This window comes from Trachinotus anak, unplaced genomic scaffold (genome assembly GCF_046630095.1).
Source record: "Trachinotus anak isolate AG129_WGS33_773 ecotype Australia unplaced genomic scaffold, CSIRO_AGI_Tana_v1 ptg000007l, whole genome shotgun sequence".
In the NCBI taxonomy this organism is placed as follows: Eukaryota; Metazoa; Chordata; class Actinopteri; order Carangiformes; family Carangidae; genus Trachinotus; species Trachinotus anak.
The window spans coordinates 12,869,622-12,893,961 of record NW_027273858.1 but is presented as its reverse complement, the minus strand read 5'-3'; the positions used below and the strand labels follow the sequence as shown (position 1 = coordinate 12,893,961).

Genomic DNA, 24,340 nt, shown 5'->3' with positions numbered 1-24,340 from the left:
CTCGCCACAAAGACATCAAAGTGCCGCCGCTATGACTGGCCCGCTGTGAGACCGGCCTTCAGGCAGACACCACAGGCTGCCGCAACCCCTGACTCCCCAGGAGGAGAGAGGAGTGGAAGGGAGGGGAGGGAAGAGGAGGGGAAGGGAGAGGAGGGGAGGGGAGGGGATCTTGGATCTTGGCATCAGTTTGTACGTCTCCATCCTCTTCTCGCCGTCTCTTCTGTCTCTCTCGCACACATTCTTGGGTGCGTGTTTGGCATGTGTTTGTGGCTCTGAGCGGGGTTAATTGCAGAGTAGCGGCAACTTTTGAGCAGCAAACAAGATTCCTAAACTCCATATACTCTCTGCCTCTGCTCACCACCTGCTGCTTGGGAACCTGCTGGCTACACACACATGTATACACACACACACACACATGCATATGCACAAAAGTCTTGCTACTAGGTAACCCACTGGCTATGTGCTTTTTCATTCCTCTCTGTCAACAGCAAATAAGAAAAGGGGAAAAAGCAAAATCCAAGAGCAAATATTAGCCTACGCAGACAAAGGCATTCCAGACAGGGTTGTCACTCTCACTCACTCATCCTTAAAGTCCCATCCTCCTCCTTCCCTCCGTCTCTGCGGCTCCCCACCCCACCTCCTCCCCTCACACGACCACTCCTGTTCCTTCCTTTATTTCCTCCCAAGGTCTCTCTTTTCAGCTCAGAGCCAGGCATCTCTGCTGTCACTGACTTGCTGTGGCAGAACGTATCTCTGTCTTTGTCTTGTTTCTTACTTTCTAATGGGTTGTAAATCATTGCCGAGAAATAGTGTGAAATTTTATTTCCTCAAACAATAACCCTGAATGCAGAGAATGAAAGATCATGCTTTTTACGATGAATAAATTCCACAGCTCATCTCCATTATTTTGTTTGGCTTATTTATTTGACTCAGACTGGTTTACATACCTTGTTTTGTAAATAAAATCACTGCAACCGCATACGGACGGCTAAAGACATAGAGTATTTGGGGGATTAAAGCATTTTCTAAGAATTGATTGTTCAGTTGTTTTTGGGGAACGGCCCGTGTACTCCCACTTTTTCAGTAGTCCTCCTTCTGTTCGCCGTCTTCCTCCCTCCCCTGCCTCAGGGGGTTCAGATGTCATCCTCATCCTTGTCAGAGGAGTCTAATGGATCGGTCACGCTCAGGGCCCTCCCAGCCTGACTCACAGAGCCGGGGTGAAAGGTCACAGCCAGGGTGAGATAGGAACCTCAGAGAGAGGACATCCGCTAGACTGTTCCCAGCCGCGTGTGCGTCTGCAGTTGAGTGTGTATGTGCGTGCGTGTATTATTTTCTCAGTAAACACCCTCTCTGGGCCAGCAGGCAAGGTAGCCGAGGGGACGATCTGCACTGAGCAGTAAAATACACCAAAGAAAATAAATAGAAAAGTTCAGCCACAGGATGTAGCATTGTCAGGTAAGCATAGTGTGTACTTACACACACACTAACACACACGCTCCTCGTGTCTGGCATATCCATCATAGCCTCTCGGGGCCTCCTGTTCTTTCTGGAGGTCAGAGTTGAAAATGGTAGAGAGGACGCCTACACAGACATACAGCATGGAGTGTGTGTGTGTGTGTGTGTGTGTGTGTGTGTGTGCCAGATCTGTGCACACCTCTGTGTTGATTAGGTCTAGACCAGTGGGGTGATCTATAGCCATCACAAGAAACACAAACCAAATGTATGTCTGGCAACAAGGCAAGTCAACACATATGATGATATATGGGTTGGGAGTTCTGAGGGTCAGCAGCACTTTTTCTCCAAACAGGTCTTTCTTGTGGGTTTTTTTTTTCTTTTTTTTTTTTTTTGACAGTTGCAGGATTTTCTTTTTGTCTTTTCCCTTGACGCAGATATAGTATGGAAGAATCCCGGCAGGCATCATTAATGCAGAGCACATTTCCACTCTGCTGTAAAAATGTGCAAATTTCTTTTGTTTCCTATTTGACTTGGGTGATTTTATTTTGCAAGGCTATTGTGTCCTGTCCTCCCCTGCATCTTTATTATCCTTTGTTTCTCCTCCACTACCCCTCTCCTCACCCTCCTCCTCCTCCTCCTCCTCCTCCTTCTGACTTTTCTCTCCCTCCTCTCCCTCTTTCCTGGGTGGTGAGTTTTAATTTCATGCCCCCTGCTCTGGCAGTTGCTCCTCTAGTGAGTGCCAGGCTGGCTTTGTGACACACTGCTTCCTCGGGGGCTACCAGTCTCTCTAACACACACACACATACACACACAGCCACAAATATGTACGCTCTCAGCCCCGGGCTATGCGTCGGCATCCATGCAGAACTTATGGCAATAAAATAATCCAGAAGTTGCTCTCGACAACACACACAAAGACACATGCTGTCAGAGACGTGATTACACAGGCAAGCGCAGTGGCATGTTAGTTCAACTCGAACAAATGGACTTGATTCAGTGTTCACACATGGAACAAAAAGCCACTGTATTCACACTTATCCCTCATAGCTGTCATTGTTTCAGTAATTTATCTGAAGGTATTGGCCTCATCTGGCTAGCGACAGCATGCTAACTGTACTGGCATGCATTTATTACTCCACACAGACGGCTTGCAGCCCTGGGGAGTAATCAGTCTTTATGCTAATGCTTGTGGATGATGATGGATGTACTTCAGCCTCCATTGTGTTGGACTCTATCTGTTAGAAAAGGGGGAAAAAAAACTTCCTTCGTTCAGAGGTATGTTTATCTTTAGACACTGTTGTCAAGATGAGTTATCATGATAATGCTGAAATAAGGGTGTATTGAAATGCTTTGGATATTTTATTGATTCAACTTGTAGTGCAGTTGAAGGTAGACAAAGAGACGCTTTAGCATAAGTCCGTGCACGTGTGTGTTTGGCCCTTGTGGTGATAATCCATGCCTACGGCTGCACCTCTGTAAGGGTTCATTAACCCTGAGCGCTCAGTCTTTGCAGGCCTCATCTTTACCTCCTGAGCATTGCAGATCACATCTGCTGCTCCAGGCTGGTCACTCATTAATGAATACACCTCAAGGCCATTTGAGACAAAAAAAATTTTAGGAATGCAAGTGGGTAATATCATGTACCAAATGAATAAAATAGACAGGTAGACCCATCTGGTGAAAGTTTTAGTCTTGAATCAAATCACAAAAAGTATTTTCACACCTCTCCTGTGGCATCAAACCTTGTAGGTAGTTTTGGTTTTACTTTCTTTAATTTATTAGATATCTGCTCTGAAATTTATGTTGCAAACCAAATTCAAAAGAGGTGAATTGAATTTTATTTGTGCAAGTCAAAGCTTTGAAAAATTACATGAGAGCAATGTGTTTTTCCAGAAACAGTGTCATGGTTACGCTTGATAATTCACAGACCACACCGTGAACAATTTTCATTGGAACTACTTTTACCGAAGAAATAGTTCCAATGAAAACTCTTCACACTTGGGTCTGCCATACCTCAACCTCAATACCATGAGGAATAATTGTAAACGTCGTGTTGGTCATAGAAGCAGGTCATCTATATCCATGAGTTGAAATTGTTGTCTTTGTCTGTCATTATGTGGTGGATGTAAGCTTTGCTTCACTCAATCTCAGGCCTATATTGTATGTGGGCTGTCAGTGTGGGAGGATGAGGGTATTCCAGAGCATTGCAGAGGACAGAGTAAACATCCAGAGCAGTCACTGATGTCCATTGTTATGCTCTTTTTCTCAGGACAACTCCCACCCACTGCAGCACAGCTGGGACCAAAACCATTGTCCTGTCCTCTCTGCCAGCCTCAGTCTTGCTCTTACAAACAGAACACACACATTAAAATGTGCATGCTTGCAAATACACACACATACACACACACACATACACACATACACACACCCTCAAGGCTTAGTCATAATTCCAGCCGAGTACCTTTTGTCTCCTAGCATCCCAACATTAGGATTGCACACACACACACACACACACACGCACACACACACGCGCGCACACACACATACACACACACACACTGAGTTGGGTTTTGACTTGCTGCTTGAGTGAAATTGAATCTAGAAAGTATTGGGCCGTTAGCTCTTGTGGAATGACTTCCTTTATGCAGTGAAGTTAATGAAGAGCACTGGTAGAAAGAAAGGCAGAAAATGAAAGCCCAGAGGCTTTGATTCACTTTCGTTGCAAGTCTTCTTCTTAAAATTTTCTCCCTGAAATTGTAGTTGCCAAGGTCATATGAACCCACAACACAGTCAGATTTAATGTAAATGGGCATCAAAAAAATGACCTCTGAGAAAACACATCTATGCAATTGTGTTCAGACAAGATGACCGGAGTAATCATGAAAAAGATTAGAAAAATGTGTTCATCATCTTTTCCCAAAGATGAAGTTTGAATAAACAACTAAAAGAGAATACGACTCTAAAAGAAAGAAAGAAAGAAAGAAAGAAAGAAAGAAAGCATTGAACAGAAGAAAAAACATTAAAAGACGTAGATGGGAGTAATTATTCTATTCTGGGCTAATCACTTGAGGCCAAAGCCCAATAACAAAATTAAAAACATTGTTTTAAAGTTTGTGTGTGTGTGTTTTGTTGATTAGTAGGCACTGATTCCAGAGTGAGCATAGACGTTTCCCTTCCTGACAGCCTCATGTAATATTCATCTAAGATTTCCATAGTCTCAGAGACCCTGCAGTTATTTATTCATAGCTTCACGAATGCCTTTACTGACCTCTGACATGCACACACACCTGTCACAGGAAGGAAATGCTGCCTCTTCAAACCTGTTCACACACACACACGCACACACACACACATACACACACAAACTCATACACACACTCTGCCAGCTGACCAGTGGTTAACCTTTACCTCTTTACTTATGTAATAGGCTGTCTGGGATGAGCAGTGCAGTCTGGTTGAGCAGATGGAGACGCAAAATCAATGAATACTCCTGAGCACACAGAATGACTATAAAAATAAATTTAAAAAACTCTTTAATTCTCACTCAGGTAATAATTATTTTGTATGCATCTACTGTCCTGGGTGTCAGTTGTGTTTTCCATCATTGGCCTCGTTCTCTGGAGAACCAGTATGTACTCACACCTCCAGCTGCTTTAAATGTTTTTCTGTCTGAAAAACACGAAGCAATGACGCCTACACATGTAGCCGCTGTAGCTACACAATATGAGAGCTGTTGTTTGACTTCTCAACAATGTAACTGTTTTCCTACAAGTTTATGATGCTGCTGGAGATTGTTGATAGTGAAGAAACAAGTTGAGGAAAGCTACGGTTACTTTTTTATTCACTGTCACAGTTTGATAATCCATTAACCTAATTCTTGATATTTTGTAGACCAAACAATTGATCAGTTGTTTGAGAAAATGTTCAGCACATCAATCAGTGATGAAAGTAGTTGTTTGTTGCAGCTCTAAAGTGAGTGACAAATGGAAACAACATTATGTTGCTATCTATGAGTGCAAGGCAAAAGTCTCAGGGTAAACCTTCCTATCTTCTCCATCACAAAGTAATTGAATGTGAAAAGTTACTTTAGCTGATATGATCAAAGCATGATATAACCTGTTGATCCATGCAGTGATGTGGTGGTGCTATCAACAGGTGAAAATTGGAGCAATCTATAAGGAAAGACTGTGACACACGAGTCTAACTCTAACCTTCTGTTTGTGACAAAGCGCTGTGTGCAGCAGCTGCTTTTGTCTCCAGCTAACCACTGCACCTATACTGAGTATTTTGTGAAGCACTGAGTGCAGAGATACGGGACGAGAGGCCTGACTTACTGCTGATTACATTGCTGCTTTGCTGCATTAAGATAACGTGTGTGTGTGTGTGTGTGTGTGTGTGTGTGTGTGTGGAGTGAAAGCACCATATGTGTGTGCATGCATGCCTTGGAGGGTGCATTTGTTTGCATGTGAGTGTGTCCTGCTAAAGATAAGGTGAAACATGCTCAGGGTGAATTGTTGACTTGACCTCAGCCACTATGTACCTATCTCATACATCATGGCGAGCAGGAGGCAGTATGGGTAACGGAGGAAAGAGCCTGCAGCCTTTGTTGTTCCATCACTTCACCTTTCAGGTCTGTGCTATGGCACAACTAAATCTCCCACTCAGTGCAATGTGGCTTTATTTTCCCTACAGCAAAATGATGAATACATACTAGATCTGTAAGTCATTGCAAACCCACATTAAATGTACACATTTAAACATGCAATAGGAAAACGGAGGTGAAATTGGTTAAGAAGTTTAGAGAAGTAAGAGTTTATCTGACAATAACAAAATGAGTTGAGTTGAAATGATACATATTTCCTTTTAATGAGGTCCTCTGTTTAGACTAGGTGTCCTTGACTGTGTATATCTAGGCAAGTAGCTTTGGGCTGTTTTTAAGTTTAGCTTTCAGAGGGATTTGGACAGAGAACAGGCATGATATAAAGGTAGCTACTCTGCTCACCTTCCCTCTGGCTTAGTCCTCTCCTCCCCTCTCCTCTCCTCTCCTCTGGCCTGATACTTTCCATGTGTGACGGCGACTGTGAGAGTTTAAAGTAATGACTGGGAGGTTTCACTCTCGATTAGAGTGAGTCTAGAGAATAGAAGAGGCCGTGTACCAGTTCCTCAGAGAGGGGAAGGCAAAGGAAACGAGAAGATGATCTATGCAGGGGTTCATTCATCAAATCTCCCACTCTCTATGTTTCATGTTTTTTTTTAAACTCTTTTTCTTCCTGGAGCTTTTTCTCACTCTGCGCCGTGATGCAGCTCTGCACCTCTACGAAGTGCACGTAGTCAATTAAGTGTCTTGAAGTGTGTTCGGTTTACGTGTTGATTGAAATAGCTTGTGACTGTGTGTGTCTTAGTGACAGTCCTCTGATCTGATATCCGCCGCCTGTGGTTAGGTGTGGTGGATCTGTCATCACAGCGGCTCAATAACGCTGACCTCAGACCAGCACTTCCAGGAAAAGCTGTCATCCGATCTGCAGGATCAGTTTTCCACTTTCTAGGTAGCCAGCCGTTCACAAAGAGGCATCTATAACTAGTTTAGGGAGACCACACAGCGTGTATGTGTGTGTGAGAGTAAGAACAGCCACCCAGTTTGGCTTTGTTGTCTTTCTAAATGGCTGCCTCCTTCCCTTTTTACTCCTGTCCCGACATTAGTCCAATCTACAAAATGATTTCCAGGCTATTCTCAGAGATGGAGATCATTATTTCTAGCTTGGTGTGAGCCCGCTGGCTAATATAGGGATAGGTAATGGCAGTGATAATAGACATGTTGAGAGGTGTGTTTTCCCTCACCCTCCCGCCTTTCCTCTCACAGCATTCTTCTCACACTTTTCTCCTATTGTCTAGCAGGTAGAGAGCATGATGGATGGACGGGCACTTGGCTGCGTCCCCCTGCAAAGCAACGCTATCGTACACCCCACCGTCAGTTGATAGCGCCTGTAAGCGTTTGTCATGATCAATGCCGCTCAGCCCTGCTCCATCACTCAGCTTGACTGCCAATGAAAGGCTTGGACATAGTCAGAAACACAAGTAGACATAATGGTAGGGGGAAATTAGGGTGAATGGAGAGCTGGGAGAGGGGATAGATTTTCTCCCTTCTTTCTTCGCCATGTTAACTCTTTCATTTACTTCACGGGTGGCAGCAGAGCACACAGCCAAATGTATGCGCTCATATGGGATTTTTAAGCCTACAAATACACACAGACATCATGAATCATTTACAGTGAAAGAAGAGATGTGGGCAACAGTTAAACTAGCCCTGTCTTGATTCTCTTTGTGTGTGTGTGTGTGTGTGTGTGTGTGTGTGTGTGTGTGTCTGTCAGCCCTCATGTGGACTTGATAAGTTCCCCTGACAGTGTGTTTGCTCTTGGTGGTTGTTGAGTGTTCCAGTCTGGGAGCGCTGTGTGTTTCTCATTGGTTGGTGAGCTGTAGATGATTAGAGTGGAGTCCATCCATGAAATCCCCTTTAGGTCCCATCGAAAAGAGACAGTTTGTGGATGTGTGTGTGTGTGTGTGTGTTATGAGAGCGAGAGAACGAGAGAGACAGAGGGTGTTACGCTGGCTGTATCTTTCAACATCAGAATAAATCACAAACCCTCTCCAGATGGCCTCCTTTTCCCTCTGTCAGCATGTATAGACGCATAAGACATTAGAGGGTTAAATTTATAAATGAGCGCTCTGCTATAATCGTCTGTGGGGTATGTTGGAAATGAGATAATGCTGCTTGATGACTTATTTCCTGAAGTCCATATAAATAAATAGAGAAAGCGACACTGCAGAGGAAAGAGAGACTATAGTGATGTGACATGCAGCTCTGCTCAACCATTTTCCCTGGCTGTTTGTACTAGTTTTGGTGGACTGGTGTTGACACTAGCTTTCAAAAGAAAAGAAAAATCTACAAAGGAAAGCAGATGCCATTGAATTGTGCCGCATTTGTTATTAACACAGTGTTTGTTTTTCATTAGGATTCTTTGTAGAGCCTATATTTAGTCCTAGACGAGAGACATAGAGGGAACGAGAGTCTCTCCTGGGTTTATGTGTGAGAGTTTTCCTAAAGCAGCCTGTTTATTCCTCTCTTTATAAAAGCAGCAGCTTCTCCTTCCCCACTTATCAAGTCCTCCTCCCACTGAGCTCCATCCAGCTCTCTCCTCCTCCTCCTCCTCCTCTCATCTCCGCCACAAAGGGACTAGAGCAACACTTTACACACTCTGCGTGCTTGCATCTACCGTGTGTCTGCGCATGATAATTTGTGTGAACATGAATGAAGGATTTTATTTTTATGACTGTGCTTTGACCTCCAGATGATAATGGTAATCATGATGATGATGATAGTGGTGGTGGTGTCTGGCTCCCTTGTCCAGATTGCACTGGCTGCTGTTATGGAGGTATTACACACTGAGGGTAGACAGGAGGGAGAAAGTGAAGGGAGACACGGCCCGGAGGCTCGTTTATCATTTATTCTTGCAGGAAAGAAAGCAAAATGTGAATGTGTGGAGAGACAAGGATGAGAAAAGGGGAGGGGGGAGGAGGGAGAGGGTGAGAAAGAAGGCGCAAATACTCCTGACCGCACACAGAAACACTCAGCCACTCTCTCCGGGCCACACAAATGCACACACACACACACACACACACACACACACACACACACACATGCATACATGCCTGTGTTTTGGCAAGCACCCAAAGGCCCTGCAGCCTCGATGCATACTCCTTCTCACCTCTTTTTGTTATCCCCCGCTCTTAACACCTTCCCTCTTTTTTTCATCCGTCTGACACTGCGGGTTTTTGGTCTTCTACGGTTCTCTGCACCTCAGCCAAAGATATGAGATATGTCTTTACATAAATGCACCATGTTAACATAGTCAGTTTTTTTTTCACTTTTCGAGCGTGGCTTCATGCACTCTTTAAAGCTCAGAAATCGTCTTAATCAAGTGATAACATCTGTCTGCCTCTCCAGTGACGGAGCTAACGGCAACATTTTCACACTCGGCCTGAGTCATCTTTAACTTCCTACTCCCCCTACCTGTTCCCACTTACTCGCTGTCACACCTGTGACAGACAGAAGTGTTTCTAAGTCTTCCAAATCACAACTCGCATCAATTCAGATGAATCCAAATCAAGTCAAGTGTCCTTCTGTTAAATAAATTGTAAATTAATTAGTTTTTCAGATTAAAGTATTTATGATGACATTTTATTGACATTTAATTATATTGCAACATTTTGCTTTCAGATCTGTGTTAAAAATGAACCTGCAGCTTTTTAAAGCCCAGTAGAGGCAATGAATGAGTACTACTATGAACAGTTTAGGAATCATTAAGTCAAAATGCTGATGTGGACATAAATACTTCATGCATGCTTGGTTTGGTTTATCTGAATGTGTCGCTCCGTTATTTTGCAGTTGTACCTTGAGTCATTTGTTGGTACATTTCCATGTTCAGCCACTTCACTTTCTGAAGGCCCACAGTTTGTGTGTGCGTGCGTGTGTGTGGTTGTTTATGCGTGCATGTCCACTTGTGGGTTTTTACCGTGCAGGGAGGAAGAAAGTAGTTAGCAGTTAGTGGCAGCACACTGCCATTCTTTTAACAGCCCTCACACACCTCATTAACTCGCTTAATGAGTAAGTAATCAGACACATTCCCTCTCTCTTTCTCTGTCTTTTTCTTCCTCCTTAAATGGTAGAATAAAATTAAGAGCATTTGGCAAGGATAAACATTTTCTTATCATCCAGTCCAGTCAAGAAATCAAGTAAACAAACACTCTACACACACTAAAATAAATGCACTTACACTAGCACATATACAAGCATTATTCATACAGGCACTTCTTTTCAGGATCAGTAGTTATTTATCAGTATGAAATCTAATCAGTCACAAATGGACGCAGTTCTACTGGTTTTAAAGACACGGATCAAATGTTTTAGCTTGGCTGTATATAGATCTCTAAATATGTATAAGCGTAGAGCAGTGAGAGATCGACTGAAATGACAGAGCGATGAAATAAGGGTGAGAGGCTCCGAAAGCAGCATTAGGAAAACTCAGGTCATGTCTGCGCCACTGTGGATGAAGTGTCATTTACATGTTGAAAGATTTCTATCCAGCATTTTCAGATCATTTTCTTTGCTTCTGAAATGAAACAGAGCTATAAAAATCATCTAAATATCTCCTTTCCCAGCAGCCTCCCGCTAGATCACATGGCAGTTATGCCGGTATTTTGGAAAAACTCCCAAACTATTCTTCAGTGCAAAACTTTAAATCAACATTTATTCACTGTGAGAAGTATATTCGAGGGCTGTTATTGAAAAAAAGCAGCCTAAAGAGTGTTTCCTTAAAAACTATGAGACAAAATCTCTCAAATGTAATCCCAGCATGAGTTTACCAGAGAAGAGGGACCACAGACAAAAGAAAAGGAGGAAGAGAGAAGTAAAGGTGAACAGTAGGTGTGGAGGAGGTCTAACCCTCAGTAAAACCTTTAAAACCAAAACATCAGAACATCAAATCATCCTGCCCGATTTAAGATCCCCCGTGTCAACCACTCATGTCAACCAAGTGTGCAGGCAGAGGCTGTGAAATCTTTAGGATATGAAAGAGGCAACTGTTTGCGTTTGTATAAAGGCATGTGTGTGCATGTGTCCATGTGTATGTTTTCATCTGTGCATTAGAAGTGGTATATTACTTACTCACAGACTCCCACACTGTGGAGCCTGCAGCCCTGAGGGTCTGAGGTGGTTGAGCCTTTGCAGCATCCCCAGAGATTCCTTTAGCTGTCAGAAATAAAGCTTAAAGAACTGAAGGTGTGATTATCAGAGGGGGAAAAAAATCATGATAATCTCATTACTTTTTTGATCGGTGGAATTAACCCCCCACCGGTAACACAGCTGAAGTGGGTATTTGTATCATAAGAAAGAGAGAGGAGAGTTGAAGTTATACAGTATTAGTGCAGTGTACTAAGATAGAGATCAGAGGTTAATGATGTGAATCAGACAGGAACCAGACATTACCTTCAGTGTGCGGCTAATCTCCAGACCAGGCGCCTTGAGCTATGTCTGATAACATTGCTAATTATTCCAGATATAGCCTCTGCAGGGATTCTTGTAAACAAGCCTATCAGTAGCTAAGTTTATTGTCAGGGTACTTTACACTGACTAAACGATACCGTTGTTTGAGGGCTTGTATAAGTGGAACCCTAAAAATGTTGACCGCAGAGTGTTAGGGGCTGTAGTTCATACGGCGAGGACACACCTGAAAACATGTGTGTTACTTCATCATTAGGGTTACAATGGGAATGAACTGTGAGCAACGTCACCTAAAGAGAGCCAGGCTACATTAATGAACTAACTGCCCACTTGGAGGTATGTAGTGCATTAAGGTAAATCTATCCCAGGTCTAGGCTGTTTGAACACTAGCATAACCACACTTACTCTCACTCCCTTAGACATTGCTTCACACACCTGTAATGAAAAAAGACTGGTGGCCATGCTGTGTGCAGGAAATAAGGAAACAAAAAGTTGCAGGTCTGACATCATTACAGCACTCTGTGAAATGCCTGGGGGCCTGGACTGGGGCTGGAGGTCGCAGCCATTGCCTCGGGATAGTCTTCATAGCATTGTAATGAGTGCATGGACGGAGTCTGGGCAGTGGAGAGTGCAGCGTGGCTCTGACGGTTTCCACGAATCCTTTTACCCTGAACAAATCTGTGCAAGGGGAGTGAAGTCTTGAGGTTTTGACCCATGCTCCTGCTTCTGATACTTAACTTTATCTGCACTTCTTGTAGTCCTTCACATCTGATAAACCTGACGCTGGGAGTTGACTCACATTTTGGGAAGCGTGTAATAGCCAGATACTTAAAGGCAGAGTGATTCGATGGAGTGAAAAAAGAGAACAGTCTTTTTTTAATCTCCCTGTCATTTCTCGCCATGCTAGTTAGGTTGTCTTAACTATGTTTGGGCCACTTCTCAAGTGATGCACTGTGGTGGTATTTGCTGAATAGCTGTAACATTAGATTTACTGTCATTATTCAGTGATGGAGACCATGGTGGCCAATATCCCCCCTTGTGGTTTCTGTTCTCACATAATCATGTCTGTTTTTGAAGGGATCAGTGCTTCCCTGAAAATCTGCTTCCAAACTAATCAGAAATGTCAAATATCTCAGAGCCAAAACAGTCGGGGCTGAGCTTAGAAAATACCAGTGAGGGGCAACCACAGACTATGTAAAATACAGCATGGTCTCCCACAGAAATGTCCCGTTTGCCATTTTGAGAATGTGTAAATGCAGAAATGTAACGTTGCTAAATTTAATATTGCTCTGGCTCCCGTAGGAGTTGAACCCGTCGATAAATTCTCAAAGGACACAGAAGACAGCAGACTCCAAACCAAGACCACTGTGATTATTCTGTTAGTTGTGACAGAGGAGAGAAAGGATCAGGCAGAGGGAGAACGGCAATAGAAGTACATGAGAGAAAGGCAGACTTTCTGGCACAATAGATATCATCTTTTAGGGCTGTCGAAGGGCTTTTTTTTTTTTTTTCCTTTGAGCATGCATTGTCCCAGAACAGACCTACAGTTATAAAGCGACCTCCCACGACCTCAGCATCTAATCCAATCAAACAGCACCATAAGTGGGAGCATATAGATCACTCCAGCCAATCGTGTTATAGCGTGCTAACAGGATTATGGGGGTTTTAGTGTGTGGATTCCACCCCAGAGCTTTGATTTTACTACTTACACACATAGCATTGTATTCATATTGTCAGAGCCTTCTTGCCTCGTCTTGCATTCCAGCCTCTCACGCCTGTCTCCATCTCTCTGTCTCTCTGTCTTTCTTCCTCTACTTGCACCCACAGTAGCCTCTGGCTCTGCAACAGTGCTGTGCTAGCACGGCAATCTGTTATCATTTCTTATTGTAACCTGGGAGCAAACACACACATTCGGACGCACACAGAAAAGACATACCGCACTCCTCCCAGATGTCCGGGGGGAGAAGTCATTAACAGTGTGTGCAGTACAGCACTAAGGCATTGCCTTGTGTTAGTGTGTTCGTTGCAGGAAGGTGAGGAGAAGGTGAGAGGACTAATTAGTCATCAGGTAGAGAGCAGGGCCAGGTAGACCAAAAGCATTCCTCTCTCACGGAGCAGCCGCCTTGATAAGAGGCACCAATATAGCCCCGGTGCCAGACTGACTCAGCTTTCAACTCTGCACTCAGACGGTTTTGCCAAGAGAACAACAAAGGAGCTGGAGGGAGCACAACTGTTCTTGCTCCCATGCTTGCTTGTGAGGAGGCATGAAGCCGGTTTGATGTCTTGATGTGATTCTGCGAAATGTGGCAGACTGACAGAACAGACAGATTATTGTTGTGTAATTGCCGAAATTGCCTGCTAACTGAGTTGCCCGTGTAGCTCGGTGAAAGCAGATGTTATGCAGATCTGCTGAGGAAATAAAACTCAAAATCTTCAGATGATAAAATTAGATCGATCCATCAGACGGAATATTTATGTCCTCTTTGAACACAAGCCAGCAATGTGTGTGTTTCGTTTGCACATCTGTACATGCACGTCGCATTTTTGTGAGTTGGGAATAACAGCCAGATGAAGCTGTTGTCTATACTGTTTGAATGTGGTGCAGTTAAAATAACTGGACCACTTGTTTTGACTTTATTCGAGGTTCCCATGCAGTGTCTTATGATGTTAAATACACAGTCGACTTCTAATGGGGTCAGTGTTAACATGGGGCAAGGTCCAGCAGGTTACAGTCAGCTGCACATGCATCTATGTCCCATGAAATATTGTGCTGTGCTGAACTGTGCATGTACAAGCAAAATGCAATGCTTTATTTTGGTGAAAGTTCAACAGTTGCCTTGGATTTAATATAATCAAACAACAAAAAAGTAAACACACAAATTCCATGTTTAATTGTGGTGCATTTGCAGTGGCCTGCAGAGCTTTTAATTTCTGCTGCTCCATAAAGGCACAACCACTCATTCATTAGATAGATTGCACAACACAACCGCGGTGGCGTGTTTTGCTCCCCTCTTTTGTATCCCGCTGAAACAATGTGCAATATTCATTCCAAGAGAGAAGTTCTGGAAAGGATGACCCAATGGGGACACGATGTGAGACTGATGTGTTGCTGGAGTCTTGGGAACTCATTTTAACATGACCCCATGGGGTTTTATAAGTGTGGATACTTGTTGTGTGCATCATGGGATTGCGTGCTGCGGTGTACATGAACATTAAATAAGTAATAGTCATCAAACTGTTATGAAAATAGTTGTGCAGTTTTATAGGTTCTGGTGGTGTGCTGTAGCCCCTCTATGGGCGACCATAAGTACTCTGTTTACGTCTGTCCGAGCTGTGGGAGCCCTCCATGTGTGTCTGTTTCAAGACAGGGGCCTCTCTAGCAGCGCCCTACAATTTCCATGTGTAGTGTGTGTGTATGTGTGTGTGTGTAGAAGAGGGGTAGCCTTTTGGAATGAGGTTAGCTCACCATTTAAACGGCAGACAAAAGACTCTGCTAATTAAAACTATGGCTACTTGTGTTTCACTCATTCTCCTTCCCTCCTCTCCTCTCTGACCCTCCCCTCAGTTCTGTCACTCTCTTGCTTTCCACACACATGCACTTTTCAAATGCCTAATTTGTACCCACTGTTTAGTGCTGGTCACACACACACACACACACACACACACACACACACACACACACACACACACACACAGCCTAATTCTAAAAGATAATGTTCTTTGTGCAACTGCGTCCTAATGAAACCACCCCACAGGATCAGCGGGGACCCCTCGTTGGTCGCTGCCCTGCTTCCCGTTTGTTCGGCCTGTGTGCAGGCAGTGAGTTGGGCACCTCACACCAGAGCATGGTTAAGGCCCAGGGAACAAATTATAGCATGAGTGAACAGTGAATAACACAACCACTATAAAATAACCACTCCGTTGTTAGTGGAGCTCTCCATGCAGTACCACACCTCAGGGTTTTGGCACACATTGGAGAGAAAGAAAAACACTGCCCTTAGCTCTCTGTTCTGCACCGATGAGTGTGGTAAAAAAAGGGAGTGACACTGAATAGAGTGTGAATTCTGCTGGTTGAAAAGAATGCGCTAAACACTGGAAATCAAACGTTTACAGAGGAAATTGTTGAAACGTGTTAATACTGCTTCCAAAAAGGCTTGTATTGTACCTTTTAGAAGAACACACACACACACACACACACACCCTGCCAAGCCAAACAAACCTTGCCAAGCCATCCTTAAGGATAAGTGATGTATAAGTAATGTCTGCTTATTGTCTCCACAGAGATCTGAGTGAGAACTTCATCCAGTCCATCCCCAGGAAAGCATTCAGAGGAGCTACAGACATCAAAAACCTGTGAGTGCCTCACCCTGTCCAGCAGGGATGGGTTTACTTAGACCAAAAACTCATGTTTATTTTTATTATTGATTAATGATTGGTTTATAGAATCTCAGCAAATGGCAAAAAAATGCCCATCCCAGAGCCCATGATGATGTCTTCAAATATATTCTATTGTTTGACAGCCCAAAACCCAAAGATATTCAGTCTACTATCATAGAAGTTTAAGAAAATCAGAACATAGTCACATTTGAGAAGCTGGCACAGTAAATTTTTTTGCTTCAAAAAATATTATTAATTAGCAATCAATATAGTTGCAGATTAATTTTCAGTTTGATCAGTCATTTACTAATCGATTAATTGACTGTTTCAGCTCAATAACTAAGTCAGTAACTAAAGAATGAAATTTGTCCACAATGAAGCAAACCACACCGAAAGCTACTGTAAGAAATTCCAGCATGTTAACCTTTTTTTCTTTCATTAATGGCCCCCTGTACGAGCACTTGTGTATGCATGTTCAGTGGATTATATATCACTCTGATTGAGTAGACTACCTACCATGCTCACACATGCAGCTCCCTAAAGATGCCTCGTAGCAACTGTGATTTACATCTTCACCACAGTATACAGTACACACAGTCACACGCAGGGACGCTGATTTATGAGGTGTGTCGATGCAGATAAACAATCATTGAAGTCCCCCTTTGCTGCTCTTGGGGTTACTTGAGCTGTGATGACTAAACCAGTATCGATTTACCATATTCCATCAGTGTACTACTCACTGTATCGATGATCCCAACCACCCCACAGGGAGCGTGAAAGATTGTGTATGTGTCTCGTGTAACAAAGCCTCTCTCTGCTGTGTGTTCTGCAGTCAGCTGGATAAAAACCACATCAGCTGCATCGAGGACGGAGCCTTCAGAGCTCTGAGAGGCTTGGAAGTGCTGTAAGTATTTGAAGTGATGCTATTTATCCAGCCCCTACCCCCCACCCCCCCTCTTCATTCCATTAAAGCTCTTAGTTAAATTAATTACATTGTTTTGCCCTGCTAATAACCACAACTAATATATACACATAGCATAGGCCTTTAATTAGTTAGTATGGCCTTGGTCATTATGCCAAAATACCCCCAGTGGGCCTCATGAGGGGGCCTGCATCATGGAGACCAAGCTCCATTAACTCATTGTTCCACACAGTTGACAGAAGCGTTCCCCTCCATCACATTAACACCCCACCCACCTCCTTCTACACCCAATCCAGCCCTGGGCGGGCCATCTGACAAGGGAACTCCAACCATCTTGATCAGGAGCATTCCACCCTGGGCGCATTGGTGACCACGTTATAGTTTTTTTTAAACATTCAATTAATCATCCCTTGTCAAAAATCATAATCACAGGCCTCTGTGAGAGCTCTCCACCTGAAACAATGTAGACTAACAGCGCAGGGTGGGGGACAAAGGCACTTTGACAGCCTTGTTATTTTTATGGTGAAAGACTGTGTCGTGCATGTGGGTTTGTGGTGGTCTTTAGGGGGTGGGGAGACCAAAAAAAAAAAAAAAACGTCATTAAAAGCTGCTTTCATGGCATGGATGGATTGCAGATGTAGTGATAGGGTTGTCATAATGGTGTAAGAGGGGATGGGGGTGTTGTTTTGATGGGGTCTGTACGTATAGGTTTTATGGGGGAGGAGGACAGGTTGTGTTAAAAGGGGGAGCAGGTTGAAATATGGTAAAGGGTTATTAGGCTAAATTGAAATGACTTGATTCTCTCACTGCAGCTGATGCTCAGGGTTCGAGGGAAGTGTGTGCGGATGTGTGTGTGTGTGTGTGTGTGTGTGTGTGTGTGTGTGCGTGTGCATGAGTGAACTACAAGTTGGGGCGCTTGTGATCGTGCTCGTGTGTGTATTTGCATGCATGACTGTACGTGTGCGTGGGAGGTGCGAGGGCTTCCCATCTGTGTGGAATGAGGTGTTATTCCCAGTGGGATGCCACAAAGAGAGATGGAGAGAAAAGAGAAGGGCGGGTGGTGGGGGCTGGGTGGGTGGGGGTTGAAGAGGATGGGCGCAACAAAACTCTTTTTGAAGTATAAATTTAACAATGTCTTTTCTGACCCTGAACTGACGACATGACTGTGTTCTCTCTCTTCTTTTTGCAGAACGCTGAACAACAACAACATCAGCAGCATCCCAGTCTCCAGCTTCAACCACATGCCCAAACTACGAACCTTGTAAGTCACAGCTATCCCACCATGATGCTCTCTACCTGTCTTGTGGTTTTCTTTAGAATAAGACTATATTCTATATGCATGCAGGCACAGTAGAGAAAGTGCTGCAGTCAATGACAGGTTCTGTCATTCCAGTCATTGTTGGGAGGAAGCCATAACAACACCACAGAAGGGTCTGTAGCAATGCCAATGTCCATTATCCCCTACAGCTAAAGGACACACAACAACTGGCCCAGATATACGCAAATAGCCCCAGAAGACTTTTGTGTAGTATGCATTATATGTGATTACTAAATCTGAAATTATGTGCAAATTAAAACAATTATACCTGCTGAAACCCTCAGAGCCATGACTCTCCTGTTCTTGTGGTTACTTTCTGGGAACCTCACTCCCAGTGGGGTTACATTATATAGTTTGTGTCTGTGCACATGGTTTTGCAAGTTAGCGTACGTGCTCCAGAGGTCCACCGCACCACAGAGTAGGAGTTATTCTGGACAGGCATAGCATTCCAGGAATGCCGTGTTTGGAGTACTGGGTTTAGAAAAGTCCTCTTTAGTCTTCCTCCTTTTTAGAATGTGTCATTTACAATCATGCATGGAGCATATTATTTAGTGTGTTTCGCCACAGAGATGCGGTGTAATGAGTTCTAGGAAAGAATTGGCACTTTTTATGCTATTTGTGCCTGCAGCAGGTGGTATCTTAAATTGCAAAGAAGGCTGTGAAGATCTTTTAATGCAACCATGTTTCAATTTTTTTCTGTCTTTGAACAGCCGCCTCCACTCCAACAATCTAAACTGTGACTGTCACCTGGCCTGGTTGGCCCAGTGGCTCAGACAGAGGCCTACAATTGGTCTATTCACCCAGTGTACTGGCCCCTCTGAGCTCAGAGGACTCAATGTGGCAGAGGTGCAGAAACATGAATTCAGCTGCTCAGGTAAGACTTGTGGAGTTACTTATATTAAACTTTAGAAGACAGATACACAATAACATTGCATTGTATTGCTTATTTAGTCTTTTACACGTAGGTGGATAGGGAAAGCTTGTTTTGCAGCATCTCAAAAAGAACTGCAGTGACAAACTTTTTGTTGCACCAGGGTACTTTGATCAGATCATTCATGCCAAAACCTCCTTGTCCTTGCTAGTGGATATTCTCCTCCCTACACTCCCGCTGTGATTTTGTGTCAGTGTCTTCACCTGGCAGCCACCTGACAGCTCCTCTGCCGCCGGGCAACCCCCCGGCTCTCCTCTAGCCCTTTCATGTGTCTCCAGCTTTCAGGAGCTGGCAGCGGTGCCAGGAAAATGCCTGACATTTATAAAAACACACAGCTGGTGGAAAGGCAGCGGTAGTACCCCTCTCCTCAGTTGTCACGATTCATGACCTCTCACCCCCTCACACATGGATTATTGTGGATTTGAACTGGCTATGTGTGAGGGAGAGAGCATGTGCACGTGGGCGTGGCATGGCGTGCATTGGGGTTATCATATCAGGACAATGAAAAAAACAGCATGAGAACCTCCACTCCCCACAAGGCCATCTCACTCTCAACACCAGCTGCGAGGAGAGTTCGTGTGTGTGTTTGTGGGTGTGTGTCGCTCTCTCTCTTTCTCTCTCTCTCTCCATGGGTTGTGATTTTTATGCAGCCATACGGCGTGACAGCACAGATCATTAACTATTCATCGCCCAGGGAAAGAGACTCAAAGCGTGGGAGTGTAACGGTACGGAAGGAGAGCAGGGGGTGTCAGGGAAACTTTGGGGTCTGGTGGGATACATGTACAGAAAGTTGAGGTTTTGCATGACGGGGGGGTTGCACATTGTGTAGCATGCTGTTATTAGCTTCCATCATGTTGGAATTAATGGGGCGTTTCTGTGAGTCTCAATAGCGATTGGTCATCCACAGTTTTTGGCCAAGACGAAGAGCAGGATGAGCACAAAATGTAACGCCATGTATTTCTGCCTCTCTGTGTGTAAATACACCACAGTGCATTCACGCAAGCACGTGCACACACACAAACACATGCTCCCAGTTTCTTCTGGAGTGGATGAGTGACCAGAAGTTGAACTCCCAGTGAAGGACTCATTAGGGACTGGCTCACTGGCACACACATACACACACATACACACACACATACATACATACTTTTTACACACACACACACACACATTTTCTTTTTTTTTTTTGTATTTTCGATGTTCAGCACTGTGTGTTTGCGTGTGTACGTAGTTTGTGCTGTGACCAGGCCAGGCCACCTGCGGGGGATTTGGGGCAGGGTGGCGCTGTGTTGCAGGAGAGGAGGAGGGAGAAGAGAGGCACATTGATGTTGTGAGAGCCAGGAGAAGGAAAACGGGGTACACTGTGTTATTAGCTGTTGCAAAATCTGATGAAATTCAGCAGTGCACTCCGCATCGTGAGTCATTGACTCTCACTCCCAGTATTCGACTGGAAAGCGTCACGATACTGGAAATTTTTGTCACTAATGAGCAGAGTAACACATTTACTGCTTCACTTTGAGGAATTATATCATATTTTTCCAGGCAGTCGTTTGTCATCAATCAAATCTAAAAATCACATTAAAAAATCCAAAACCTAAATCAAAAGCTCATTATTTTCAATTTTAAAAAAGCTATGAAATTTTTATTAATGATGAAAAACAAAAACAGGGTTAAGCAGATTACAAAAAAAAAAAAAAATGAGTCCAGCTGAAAATTGGATTTTAAACATAACATTTGCAGAGCAAACACTTAACTTTTATTTTTTAATTAGTTAGAGAGACTCTGGTGCGTGACCAGCAGCTCATTTGTGTTTTCTCTCCATTTTTATCTTCACTTTTCATGACTGGAAGCTGTTTCTGAGTTTCTCTCATCACAAAATGATCTTGTTAATGAACAGCAGCAACTGAACTGTGAACTGTGAACATCAGCAAACACAAGTTTTTTACTGCAGGAAAATCTGTGTCTCTTAGCTCATTTTGAGAAAATCAGTAAGAAGTGATGAGCCTTAATTAAAAACTATCATCTTTTTGTTTCTAATTACTCATAATCCTCTGACTCTAGTTGAGATTAGAGAGACTTTAGTTTGTCTGGATTGCCTCTGTGACTTTATTGAGCAAAACATTTACATTTAGACCCTCTTTGCGCTCTATGATCATTTACAGGAGGGGTAACTAAAAGTTAGAGGCTGCTTGAGCCAATTTAGGGTTACATGACAGAAAATTAATGACTGTTGTAGTGAATTACTGCTCCCGAGGAATAATAAATGAAGTGAAAATATTATGTTTGAAATGAGGAGTGAGTAATAAAGTAATAAATTGCTTGAGGGGTGGAATAAAATACAACTTGTGTAGTGGGAAACGGAGAATCAATGACTGAATAAAGAGGGAAAAAGGGAGAGAAGAGAGGGTGAACCCAACTGTGGTGCTAAAAGGGAATTTGAGGAAAGAGACAAATGGGAAGAAGCCAGCGATAACATTTTGAAATGATGAGAGAAAGGAGGTGGAGGGAGATTAAATGTAAAGACATGCGAGCAAATGGACAGGAGGTAATGGATTGCAGTGGCAGTCATTGGCAGAGATATGGACGTGGAGAGGCAGAAAATGAGGACACTAAAAGGAGTGAGAGTGAGCAGAAAGCGCAGCTGTAGAAGGGGAGAGTGAGAGGAAGGTGAAAGCAAATAAAACGAGGGAAATGGTGACAGGAGTAGAGTGGAGGAGACGGCGGACAGGGAGGAGATAATGGGGAAAACAGCACTAGGAAGAACAGGGGACGAGCGTACATCAAACAGCTTCACCTCAAGTATACCTGTCAGAGAGCTGTCATTGTTAAGGCCGCTCCAGCTGTGCTCTGCACTCTCCCTGATCCCAGACCTGTCAAATATGCCATGTTAGATCAGAGGGGACTTCTTCTCTGCCCTACACCTGATCCCAGATCTGTCAAACCTCTGCCATCCTAGATCACAGGGCCTTAGATCACGCGGGTTGAGCGACTGTGTCCTCTTGATGCTATTTGTTGTGTTTACCTGCTTCCCAGACCTGTCAAAGCATCTCATCCCTTCAGGTAATTGATTGTGATTGTCCAGTTACATGAAATCTGACCTTAAACACTGATTATTAGCTAAATGGTCCCACAGCTGAAGCCAGTAATTTCACGGTGAAGCATAATGTTTGGCAGCGATTTTTCTCTCTGTTTTAGGGAGTGGAGCTGTGAGCACTGTGCTTTCTCTGTCACTGACTTTCACCATCACTCACTCTGTCTTCCTCTCCCCCGCTCCTCTCACTCTCTCTCTTTCCAACATTTTCCACACAAGCTGAGCGATAGATAGATAGATAGGAAGGTAATCAAATATTCATGGTTTGAAACTTGGATTAGTAATGCTGTGTAAATGAGGCCATTTAAAAGTCTGTTTTATTCATTTTATCTGGGTTAGGCTTGCATACACACATCTTGAACACACACACACACACACACACACACACACACACACCACATACCAAACACGCCATGCTGGCAGCGCAAGCGCCCGCTCTTCACCACGTCGTTGACAGTGCCGCAGCTATTTGAACAGGTATCTAGAGACAGTGTGATGGGTTGTGTGCTCTGTATGCAAATTGAAAAGTTGAAGTGTTTTAGAACAAATGGAAGTGAAGAGGTGGGGGCTGTGAAGCTGAATGTGCAGAATGGCATCAATTCCACACAGAGAACGCAGACTCAGGAGGAAAATTTTGCAGAGAGATCAATGGATGTTATTGGGAGGCCTTCAATCGCCGCTCCAACTCTATTATTCATGTCTTTCTTCTCCTCTCAATATACTGTGGCACTCCTTTAATAGATAACCTAGTTTCTTGCCCATTGATTCTCAAGGATGTACGGCTTTACAGTAAAGTCAAGAGTAGGATGTTTTTCTTTTCTTTTTCTCAATGTCAAAACATCTCAGGGAATGTGTGTTCATTTGCAATTCACTTTGTGAAGCAGAAAGGGTGATGACATGACAGTCGAAGAGTTTTAGCTCCACTTCAGTGCAAGAGCTTCTCCATTTCACCGCACAAATCCTCCAGCAAGCAATCTCCCCCTGTAATCCTGTTTGGAGTCCTGCTGCTCTCATTCAAACCAACCACATCCACCTGTGTTATCACACCTGTTGGAGCTGCATATTCCTTCTCATCATATTTCCCTCCCCTGTGTTTCACCTCTTACGCACTTTTCCTCTCTTCTACTTTTCTCTTTAGGTCACCAGGAGTCTAACAGTTTGCAGCCGTGCAGCACAGGTGGAGGCTCTTGCCCCGCCATGTGTACCTGCAGTAACAACATTGTGGACTGTAGAGGGAAAGGTCTCACCGCCATCCCAGCCAACCTGCCTGACAGCATGGCCGAGATGTAAGCACAATACCTGCTTTCTTAAGTCAATAAAATCCAATTAGAGATGTTTTCAAAGCCAATTTAATCATGTACAGATGCACAGTCCTTTTATCCCAATGATAAATAGACTAAATTCATTCTTAATATAACTAAATCTAATTTTAGCCCTATGTCTGGATCATTGTTTAATCAGTTTCCTGTATCTTTTGTATTATGATATCAGACTACTTGGCATATTAGAAAACATAAGCAACTGAACCTTACATTATACTTTCTTTCATTGATATTACATCATCCAGACACATCTAATTTCATTTCCAAAGAGGATAATGTCTGCAGATACATTTAGATGCAAAAGTAATACAATTTTTGACCAATAGACTTTTACTTAATGCTATCAATCATATACATCTGCAACTGCAGACGGACCGACAGGAAAGTTAGGGATTTCAGAGAAATGCAGGGACATCCACAGCTGCTTTGTTCTTTGAAGCATGGCACTGCAGGGCATTTGTTGGAGTATGTGCGTTGTCTGTGTATGCTCATACAGGGGGTTTAACAAGTCTGAGAGGAATTAGGCATGCATGTTTTATCTACATATGCTGTTTTAGCTTGCTTTTCTCACCATGCATCACCTGGCAGGGAGAGGTCCATCCATTTGCTGTGCACTGAGAGAGACACATGTAGACTAAGAGCAGACTTTAAAGTGAGACTGCATGCTCTTATCAGCTCAGATGGCTGTGAACCGCATGCGAGCGCATTGTTAACATCCCTCCCTCACTTTATCAGTCCTGTAACATCTGTCTGGGCATTAACTGTTTACGGCCCACGTGTTATCAGCCTGCTGCAATTCATAGGAATGCATGGCTAGACTTTTCAAGCTAGTGCTTCTACATTCTTTATCAGGGGTTTAATGCCCCT

General features: G+C 43.6%; 1 protein-coding gene across 8 annotated transcripts in view; it reads left to right on the top strand.

Moving 5' to 3' along the window:
- Nucleotides 1-24,340, top strand: part of slit1a (slit homolog 1a (Drosophila)) — an 87,654-nt gene that overhangs the window by 32,912 nt on the left and 30,402 nt on the right. For all 8 annotated transcript variants that reach the window (XM_071480655.1, XM_071480662.1, XM_071480660.1 and 5 more), the window contains exons 5-9: nt 15,794-15,865; nt 16,722-16,793; nt 18,001-18,072; nt 18,840-19,003; nt 23,290-23,437. In XM_071480655.1, coding sequence (XP_071336756.1) covers nt 15,794-15,865; nt 16,722-16,793; nt 18,001-18,072; nt 18,840-19,003; nt 23,290-23,437 — 528 coding nt within the window. The remainder of the gene's footprint in view (nt 1-15,793; nt 15,866-16,721; nt 16,794-18,000; nt 18,073-18,839; nt 19,004-23,289; nt 23,438-24,340) is intronic.